Here is a 10,909-nt window from a genome sequence, read left to right as displayed (position 1 = left end):
GGATATTACTGTATTGGAACAGTTAATTAGGAAGTGATACTGTACCCATTATTCTGTTAAGTATTCCAGTAGAGTTAAGTTATTCCAATTTCTTCTTTATTGCGTTGTATGTTAACGACTGTGGACAGGACAAAATGCACGTTTTAAAGTCACACAATCACTCTAACTGATAACTGCCCTCAAATTCACATAACAGAAACAGACTGGTACAGATAGATAACTACATTGCCATATGCACACCAGAGAAACATTCAGGAACAGATTAAGCCAAATTTAGATATTCATAAAGCAGAAGCTGACATGTACAGATTGATAATCAAACTCTCATATTCACAAACCAGAAAATGTCAGGGAAAGATTGATGACCATGTTTACAACACAGAAATTGACAAGGTGAGACTGATAAAAGCATACACACAGACTCGTAGCAGAGACTGATAGGGATAGACTGGTCATTACACAAATATAGTCACTGAGCAGAAACTGACAGGTACAGATTGATAATGCCAGTCAAACATTCACATAACAGAAATGAACATAAAGACATGATAGGAAAACCCCCATTTACATAGCAGAAACTGTCAGGGACCAATTAGTAAATACAGTCCCTCATTCACAGAGCAAACACTGACAGGGATAGATTGATAACTGCAGTTACACATTCTCACAGCAGAGACCTTAAGGGTAGACTGATAATTACACAAACATAATGACTATGGAAGAACAGACAGGTACAGATTGATAACTAGACTGCCATATTCGAACATCACAACGAAACTGAGATACTCACAAAACAGAAGCTGACAGGTACATGTTGATAACCACATTGACATATTCCCAACAGAGAAATGGACAAGGTAATTCTGATAAAAGCATTCCCACATTCACATAGCAGAGACTGATATTTGGAGACTGAAAATTACACAGACAAATTCATTGAGCAGAAGGAAACAGATACAGATTGATAAAGCCAGTCAAACAGTCTCATAGCAAAGACTGATAGGCACTGCAATGGTAAATACCCTGACACATTCTCACATTAGAGACATTCTGGGATTGGGATAATTACACTAATGTAATCACTGTGGAGGAATGGACAGGTACAGACTGATGACTACACTCTCACATTCAGATGGCAGAAACTGACAGGGACAGATTGTGAGAGAGTAATAATTATTCACCTCCCGAAAGCTCACATAGGCTGATCAAAAACCGCACTCTCGTTTTACACAGCCAATAACGAGAGGTAAACTAACCCTTAACCAATCTGAAATTCTGAACAACACTATTTCACAGTGTAAGCAGGGAACCACAGTGATAAAACAAATAACACGAAATAGTCACAATTAAAATTTGCACAAGTATCATGTTCAAAATAATCCTTAAATATTTCAGAGTGAGTACAACTGACTTGTGACCAAATAAAGTTCAGAGAAAATCCCCATAGCAAAGTTAATAATGAAAAAAAAATCTGCTAGAAACTGAACTGCACCAAATAATATGTATTCTAATGTAGTGCAAAGTAAGATTTAGGAACTGAAATATTGGCAGGAGGCTGCTGACACTGATTGAGGAGCCGAACAGGGAGTAAAATTCATGTTGTCAGCAGAAAGCAAAAGGCACAGGTCACAGTACGTCAGTTCCCTTTAGTCATTGAGGTAATCAGAATAGAACTGGCAATGATACACACGCTGGCAGCTATTCTGAGTAATGTATGAATACTTTGGCTGATACTCATTGGAGATTTGAAAAAGAATAGGGGAAAAGATAAGTGAAGGGAATTTACAGAGTAGATGATAGTAGAATGTCCTTCATCTTCAGAGAGTGTAGAACAAGAAACACAAGCAAAAGAGAATATTCCTTAACTCCCATTTTCCTCTAACACAATGCACTTGTCAAGTAGTTCCATCATTTCCAGGAGTAAAACACACTCCCTGTCAGATTGCAGTGCATTTTCTCACTTGACAACAAATGTGATGCCATTTTAAAATGGAAGAGAAAAGAAAACCATTATCAAAAGATGCAGAATACGTTACAATTAGAATCTCACTTTAGAGTAAGCTCGGAATTTGATCCCTTCACAAAGTTTCGGTTTGTATTTCCGATGGTATTACAGATCCTGACAGATCCACGTTGAGTCCCAAACTAACCAATCAGAGTGAGGTTACCATGCCTACGAAGTAGCCAATCAGGAACCAGGCTTTTCCGCAATCCCTCATTAGCATTGATGACGCCGTCAGTCTATAAAGAGCGAGCTCCGAGCCCGCTTTCCCTTATTCTGTGTCTGAGAGTGAGCGGCACTATGGCTGGCATCGCGGGGGAGGCTTCCCGCCTGGCCCATTACAACAAGCGCAGCACCATCAGCTCCCGGGAGATCCAGACCGCCGTGCGGCTGCTGCTGCCCGGGGAGCTGGCCAAGCACGCCGTGTCGGAGGGTACAAAGGCGGTGACCAAGTACACCAGCTCCAAGTGAGGGACCGCATTGCACTGAAACACACACATCCACAACCCAAAGGCTCTTTTAAGAGCCACCCACAACTTCCCTGAAACAGCTTGATCATTATGTTACTGGTTATGTACCATTACTGGCTGAGGTTTGAAGTTAAAAATCACACAACACCAGGTTATAGTCCAACAGGTTTAATTAGAAGCACAACACTAGCTTTCGGAGCGACTCTTCATCAGGAGCGTCGCTCAGAAAGCTAGTGTACTTTGTGCACCCCAGTCCAGCACCGGCATCTCCAAATCATGTCTGAGGTTTGTATGTCGTAAATGTTACGTAAAGTAATGAGTGATCGCTGACCCGGTGCACCTTATTCTCAGATGCGATCATGTATATCCTGTACTCCCTGCCTGGGGAGAGAGATCATGTGAAACGCCACTGAGTCATTTTTCAGCTGATTGTATGTGTCCGCGTTACTCTTTGTTATTTGATCAGTTCCGGAGTTACAAGCCCCAATGGGGCACGAAAACAAAGTGCCCCCAGTACCAGCCGACGAGCAAAATAAACAGTTTCCCTCGGAGTGCGATTTTACTTTGTTTATTTTTCATTTCCAAATCTCCGCACTGGTATTGTCAGGATGCAGGCGCCGGGCAAAATGCACCGAAACAAAACTCGAACAGCTGCAGGAGTGGCAGAGTATATGTCGAGTTTTTATCGATCTATGATCGTGTGCAATAGGGAGGGAAACTTTAAAATATTCTCGAACAATCGTGTTCACTATTAATGCATTGACTCGGGAGAAGGTAATCATGTTTTATCAGTATATCGGGGTGCTGTTGAAATGTGAAATAAATGATTAGTTGCAGAGGGCAGGGTTTGGCGCCTTTTTTGTTTCCGCTTGTGTTTAATGTTCAGAAGATTCCATTCAGGATCAGGAATGGGAAGATTCCAGGAGGCGAGGTAAAGGGCGCACTTTTTTAACGTAGAAGTAAATTAAATCGAGTATTCGTGCATTCTTCCGTGTTTAAAATCTCTTTTTCGGTACATATTGGCGGGCTTTTCAAATTGGAAAGAAGGCGGTTGATGATTTGGCGCCGGTACTTTCCGCCTTCCTCCCCGTGCCCTCTCCGGATTGGGGAATGAGGCAGATATCTGATTGGGAATTGAAACAACATTAGGCGGGGCTGGACAATGGGACCAATCAGAAATGGCCGCCCCACCATTCCTCCCGAAGGTATAAGAGGCCGCAATGTGGGCGGAGTGCAGCATTCTCTGTGAAAGTGCTTGTGAGTTTGTGACCATGTCGGGAAGAGGAAAGGGCGGTGGGAAAGCTCGCGCCAAGGCGAAGTCTCGGTCGTCCCGGGCTGGCCTGCAGTTCCCGGTGGGCCGTGTTCACAGGCTCCTGAGAAAGGGTAACTATGCTGAGCGTGTGGGTGCCGGAGCGCCGGTCTATCTGGCTGCGGTGCTGGAGTATCTGACGGCTGAGATCCTGGAGCTGGCCGGCAACGCGGCCCGGGACAACAAGAAGACCCGCATCATCCCCAGGCACCTGCAGCTGGCCGTGCGCAACGACGAGGAGCTCAACAAGCTGCTGGGAGGGGTGACCATCGCTCAGGGCGGGGTGCTGCCTAATATCCAGGCTGTGCTGCTGCCCAAGAAAACTTCCGCTGCTGGATCTGCTAAAAAGTGAAGAGACGTTCCTTGAATCTGACAACCCAAAGGCTCTTTTAAGAGCCACTCACAGCATCTGTGAAAGGAGCTAAACACACCTCTGTCGGATTGAATTACCTTCAGTTAATTGATATAGGTGTCAGTCCCTGCCTTATTCGATATTGTACTGTGTGTGTGATCTGATTTGAAACCTTTCCTGATGGCCGTTCACCGTCTGAGCCGTAGCGCAAGGAGCCTGAAAAGTTAATCAGGAAATGCTTTTTCCCGAAACATCGATTTTCCTGCATCTCGGATGCTGCCTGAACTGCATCACTCTAATTTCCAGCATCTGCAATACCCACCTCTGCCAAACAGAAGTGCCCTATCCTTGAATTCCACGGAAAGATTAATTTTACAGTTAAATTTCCATACACCGAGGGTGTATTTTGATTGCACAGTGCTCTGAATGAGACTTTCTGCTGTCGTTTCGAAGCTTTCAAAATGAACTGAGATCAAACTAGAACAGTTGCCTCCCTGCAAGGGTCAGCCAAATAGCACAGAAACAGATCCTTCCATCCAACCAGTCCATACCCAATATAATCTCAAGCTAGACAAGTCCCACCTGCCTGTTCTTGACTCATAACCCTCCAAAATCTTAACAATGATATACTTATCCAAATGTCTTTTCAACGTTGTGACTGTGTCCATATGCATCACCCCCTTTCGAAGTTAATTCCACACAATCTATGCTGTTTTTTAAAAAAATTCTCTTAAAATCTTTTTGCTTTGACCTTAAAAATGTGTCTCATAGACTTGCAGTCTTTTACCATCGAAAAAGATACCTACCATTCCCCTTACCTTTAGCCCTTATGATTGTCAAAACTCTATCACCCATCAAGATCTTAGGCTCCACAGAACAGAAGTCCCAGCCTATTTTAAAACGGAATCTTCCATTCCATCAACATCTAGTAAATCTTTTCTGAACCCTTTCCAGCTCAATACTTTTGATAACAGGGTGACCAGAACTTGATATGGTAATCCAGAAGAGGACTCATCAACATCCTATACAACCTCAATACGACCTTCCAACTCCTGTACTCCAAGGTCTGAGCAATGAAGGCAAGCATGCTAAATGTTTTTTTCACCACATTGTCTACATGTGAAGCAAACTTCAAAAATATGCAGCTGGCCAACTAGGTCTCTCTGTTCAGCAGCACTACCCAAGGCCCTACTTGTAATTGTGGATGTCCTACCCTTTGTTTTGTAAATATGCAATGCCTCAATAACTCCATCTGCCATTCTCATGCCTTTGACTGATTTAATCAAACTTTGCTTCTAATCTGAGATCGCCTTTTCTGTCCACTATACCACCAATTTTGATGACATCTGCAAAATTACTAACCATGCCTTCAGTATTGTCATCTAAATCATTTACATAAAAAACAAACAAAAGTGGACCCAGCACCGATTGGGGCGGAACATCATTGGTAACTTGCATCCAGTCTAATAAGCAACTGTCCACCACCTCTCCATCTCCTGCTGTTATGCCAATTTTACATTCAATTGGCACGCTCAACCTGAATCCCATGTAATCTAATCTTGCTATTTAGTCTACCATGCAGAAACTTGTAAAAGGCTTTACCAAACTTCAAGTCAATAATGTTTACCAATGTGCCCTCAATCATCTTGGATACTCCCTCAAAAATCTCAACTCAACTTTGGGAAATATAATTTCCTTCTACAAGACAATCCTGACAATTCCTAATTATTCCTTGCCCTCTCCTACCACTCCTCCCCAAAACCGTACATTTGAATCCTATCTTTCAGAATCACCTCCAACAATGTACCCATCACACAAGTCAGACTCACAGGTCTATACTTCCCAGGCTTCTCTTTACACCCCTTTCTAAAATAATGGCAAAATATTACCCAATATCCGATCATCCAGCACCTCACCATAGTTACAGATGAAACAAATATTTCTGCAAGGGGCACCACAATATCCTCCTCAACCTTGCACAATGTCCTGGGATACACTCGATCAGGTCTCTGAGATTATCCAACTTTGTTTTCAAATATCTCCAGCATTTCCTCTTCTGTAATGTGAACACTTTTCAAAACATCAATATTCATTTTCCTGCATTTGCCTGCTTCCCAGTGAAGACTGATGTGAAAATTCATTTTCTCCCTCGCATCTTCTGAAATTCAAACAGAACTGCAGAGGTGAACTGGATCTGCTGGTAACAAAATGGCCCATGTCTGCTCCCACAAAATGGCTGACAAATGTCTACCCTTAGTACATTGTCATGAATGGCTGTGAGTAATCTATTTTATCCAGGGAAAATCAGGGTACTTCTGAAAACTGACTAACTTTCACACAGGCACAAATGTTTTGGTTCCATGTATCTATGCTGGAAGTCTTTGAAAACAACCTAAGCCTAACTAACCAGAACAGAATGCATTCTTACAAATCTTATAGCAACTAGTTAAAACTAAATGTCTTTTTTTTAACACACATAATTAGGACAATGGGAAATATAAGAGGAAAAACAGAATTTCATAAAGAAAGCACATGAGATACAATGAATAACAGAATTCAAACTGACTCACAGATGAGGCCTGAAGGAGTTTAGCAATTAACTTTGGAATGTGAATGAGGAGGATGAATAGAAAGATGGCAAGGATGAGTGATTAAAGTGTCTGTTGAATAACAGAATTCAAACTGACTCACAGATAAGGCCAACCCGAGAGGCCTGAAGGAGTTTAGCAATTAACTTTGGAATGTGAATGAGGAGGATGAATAGAAAGATGGCAAGGATGCGTGATTAAAGTGTCTGTTCAATGCCATGAGGTCATGGAAAGCTGAGGCCTGTTAAAGGAATGCCTGTCATTGAGTCAGTGTCTTATAGGATTGGGTTTACGAAGTATGAGGGAGGATCAAAGTGATCACGTTGTATGCGATTGTTATCAGCAAATTTATAAAAATACTGCTTTGTTATAAATTCAGAGCGTGTCATGATCTTCCTTTCAGGGCTGGTCTCTGGAGAGGATCCTTTGTCCCTGCTTTAACTGCGTTTTGCATGAATAAGCCTCCACTTGCCCGAGTTCTGTCTGCCTGCTGAGTTTGCATTCCCTTTCGGGGGAAAAGGTTCCAACAACAACAACTACCTCTTTGTTTAAGGTGCCCTGCTCTCTTTCTCTTCCTCATTTTTAACTTGCTTTGAATGATCTTGTAGAATCTCATTGAATTATGCTTGACCTTATCTGCCAAGACTATCTGGTATCCCCTCTTTGATTTCCTAATCTCCCTCTCAAGAATGCCCTTACTATTTGCATAATGTTCAAGAGATGCTTTTCACCCCAGTTGTCTATGTCTAATATATGAGTTATTTGTACTTGCAAATAAAACATTGACCTTGCTACTCCTCTGTTGTTCTTTTCCAGTTTCATTTTTATCAACTCTGAGTGTCCTTACTAAAAACTTTACATTTATGCACATTACATTGCTTTTGCCCATTGACTTCTCCTCAACACAATCACAATGCATTTTCTTTCACAGCTCACCATCCGACCTAATTTTTTGTCATCTTCAATATGGAAATATTACATTTAGTTTTCTCTTCTAAATCATTGTGACTATATTATGAAGAGTAGGATTCTAATCATGATTCTTGCCATGCCTCCTAGTCACTGCCTGCCATCGAGAAAATGATCCATTTATTCTCTCGACGTGTTTTCTTTCAGCCAACCAGTTTTTAAAATCCATCTCAACACCATGTTCTTTATTTTGTTTTACGTGAAATTTTGTCAAAAGAAACATCCGAGTGATGTCATCTGCTTATCACCTCTATTCCAGCAGATTTGCCAAGCTGTGAACATAGAAAATTATGACACAGGAACAGGCATTTCAAATCCATGCTGACTTTGTTTGGACCCAATGTTTTTTTTCGCAGACACTCTGCAAGTATTTTTTTCCTACAGGCTGAGTGGCCTATAATTCCCAAATTATCTCTAACTTGCTTTTCAAACAGATTGGTTACATTAGCTAACTCATAATCTGTGGAAAATGTTACAATATCTATGGAATCTTGGATCATGACCATTCACTATTTCTGTGACCACTAAGTACTCTGGGATGTGGATGACCAGGCCGTGCTGTTTCCCAGCTTCAATCTTATCCATTGTCCCAACACAATTTTCCAAACAATACTGATTTATTTCAGTTTTTCCCTCTCTCTGAACTGTGTGACCCAACATTCCTGGTGCATCATTTGTGTCGTCCTTTGTGATCAGAGAACAACATTTGGATGGAAAACCATTTTTGCTCCCTAATATGGACAGCTTCTTCTTGATCTTAAGAGACCTATCTTTGTGTTAACCAACCCATGTTTTCTTCCATTTTCCCTTTACACATTTATCAATACTTTAACGGTTAGTTTCTTTCTGAAAACATCTGCAAGCTTACTTCAGTCCTCATTTTCTCTTTCTTGATCAATGTCCTTTAACTCATCGTTTGCTGAATTCTAAATTATAGCGAAAGTGAGGACTGCAGATGGTGGAGATCAGAGTCAAGATTAGAGAGGTGCTGGAAAAGCACAGCAGGTCAGGCAGCATCCGGGGAGCCGGAAAATCAACGTTTCGGGCAAAAGTCTTTCGGCAGGAATGAGGCTGGGAGCCTCCAGGGTGGAGAGATAAATGTGAGCGGGGTGGGGCTGGGGAGAAGATTGCTAAGAGTGTAATAGGTGGATGGAGGTGGGGATGAAGGTAATAAGTCAGAGAGGAGGGTGGAGCGGATAGATGTGAAGGAAGATTGGCAGGTAGGACAGGTCATGACGATGCTGCTGAGCTGGCAGGTTGGAACTAGTGTAAGGTGGGGGGAGGGGAAATGTGGAAACTGGTGAAGTCCATGAAGTTGATGCTAAGCTTACTGTGAATCGTCTTGTAAGGATGCTGCCTTGAAGAAGTTCTCCTCCTCTCTCTACAAAGATCTCAGCGAGTTTCTCTCTCATTGCAACCCCCAAGTCATCTCCTCTGCCCTGAATTCTAAATTGTTCCCAGGCTTTTATGTTTGTCTGTTTATTTTCTTCCCAATTTGTATGTCCATTCTTGGGATCAAATATTATCTTTCAGAAGCCTAAAGTTTTGTTAAGTTTACAACAATAATAATTTCCAAACTCAGGGCAATGTCCATCAGAAAAGTTAAATGCAGTTGATGTAGGGAGACATCAGCATGATAGGGGGCAAGTTTCTCTCAGAGCCACACCCATAATCCTTGGAAATATATCCCCTTTCCTTCACTGTCGCTTGATCAAGACTCTGGAATTCCCTGTTCATGGCATTGTGGGCAGCACATGGACAACAGCTGTTCCAGAAGATGGCTCACCACCGCCTGCTCAAAGGGGAAGAAATGTTCGGCTCAGCCAGCGACGTCCACGTCCCCAGAGTGAATAAACAAAAACACCTGGGGTTTCTTGTTGTGGCATACAATACATCACAAGGTTTCTGTCTGCAGCATACCTGCAGCATACCTGACACTAACATCTGTTGTCCGCTATACACAATCGAGGCCCAGAGACGTTATTGCACAAACGTGCTCCACGTCTGATTTTTGCACACGCCTCCTGAACCAGAAACAGGGATTAACACTGTGATGGAAAGTGAGGGCTGCAGATGCTGGAGATCAGAGCTGAAAATGTGTTGCTGGAAAAGCGCAGCAGGTCAGGCAGCATCCAAGGGACAGGAGAATCGACGTTTCAGGCATAAGCCCTTCTTCAGATTCATTCCTGAAGAAGGGCTTATGCCCAAAACGTCGATTCTCCTGTTCCTTGGATGCTGCCTGACCTGCTGAGCTTTTCCAGCAACACACTTTCAGCACTAACACTGTGATGCAAGACACCCTCCAACAGTTACATTCTGCCTTAGTAAGAGTGTTCCACTTATTTCATTTGTGTTACTATTTTCCACATGTTACTTTTTTAAAGGAATTAATATTTGTGGATGAGGATCAGCAGGATAAATACCACAGTTAACATAAGATCAGACGTGATGTTATTGAATGGGGGAGCACAGGGGTTGGGCCGAGTGGCCGCCAGCTTCTCCGCCCCCTGATCAGATTGTGAGAGAGCCGGAGGGAGGAGTTATTAACATTGCCCAGGAATGAGCTCCATTGGAGCTTCATAAAGGGCAATGTCCCAGTCTGCCCTTTACCCGACAGTGCCGGTTCCTTCGGTCAAACTGGGAGAAAAGGGAATTGGGGAAATGACCAATTGATGTTTGTTTCTGGGAATCATTGGAAAAAGCAGCGCGTGCGCCATGCAGTCCTTCCACCAAAGCTGACTGTTCCTGAGTAGAGGAGCGCATGCATGAGGCCCTCCCCCAGCGCTGCCATTGAGGAGCATTTACTCAGTGAGTGCAAGAGGTTTGTTTGAAACAGACCGCAATGGAGAGATCAGCGCCCAGGGAAGCGAGGGAACAGCAGGCTCCTTCCAGCAGCACATCGGGATGGGAGCCTGGGACACAGAGGGGGCTCCGAGACCGGGATTGGTTCGGGGTGAGTTCAGGGAGAACCGGGGGCTGTTTGTAAGAGGCCGAGCGGAGCAGGAACTGGTCCTGGAACTTGGAGTGAGCGGGCTGGGGGGAAGAGAGAGGCCTTTCTCGGGCTGTGTGTGGGCCTGCTGAGGGAGGCAGAGGGGGAAGAAGCTGCTGAGGGACATTCTTGGGGTTTATAATCCCCTAAACACTGATGGAAATTCATTGTTTGGCTTCTGTTTCACTTTTTTTGTTGTGAATAGACTTTGAATTGTTGGGAAATAAAGG

At 43.1% G+C, this 10,909-nt stretch overlaps 1 protein-coding gene across 1 annotated transcript; it reads left to right on the top strand.

The window, feature by feature from the left end:
- The first annotated feature begins 3,534 nt into the window (after positions 1-3,534).
- LOC122544557 (histone H2A-like) lies at positions 3,535-6,771 on the top strand. The gene has a single exon (XM_043683874.1). The coding sequence runs from the start codon at positions 3,693-3,695 to the stop codon at positions 4,131-4,133; it is 441 nt and encodes a 146-aa protein (XP_043539809.1). The 5' UTR covers positions 3,535-3,692; the 3' UTR covers positions 4,134-6,771.
- The last annotated feature ends 4,138 nt before the right edge of the window (positions 6,772-10,909 follow it).

Source organism: Chiloscyllium plagiosum, chromosome 50 (assembly GCF_004010195.1).
Source record: "Chiloscyllium plagiosum isolate BGI_BamShark_2017 chromosome 50, ASM401019v2, whole genome shotgun sequence".
NCBI lineage: Eukaryota > Metazoa > Chordata > Chondrichthyes > Orectolobiformes > Hemiscylliidae > Chiloscyllium > Chiloscyllium plagiosum.
The sequence above is the reverse complement of the archived record's forward strand: the minus strand, read 5'-3'. Positions and strand labels throughout refer to the sequence as shown.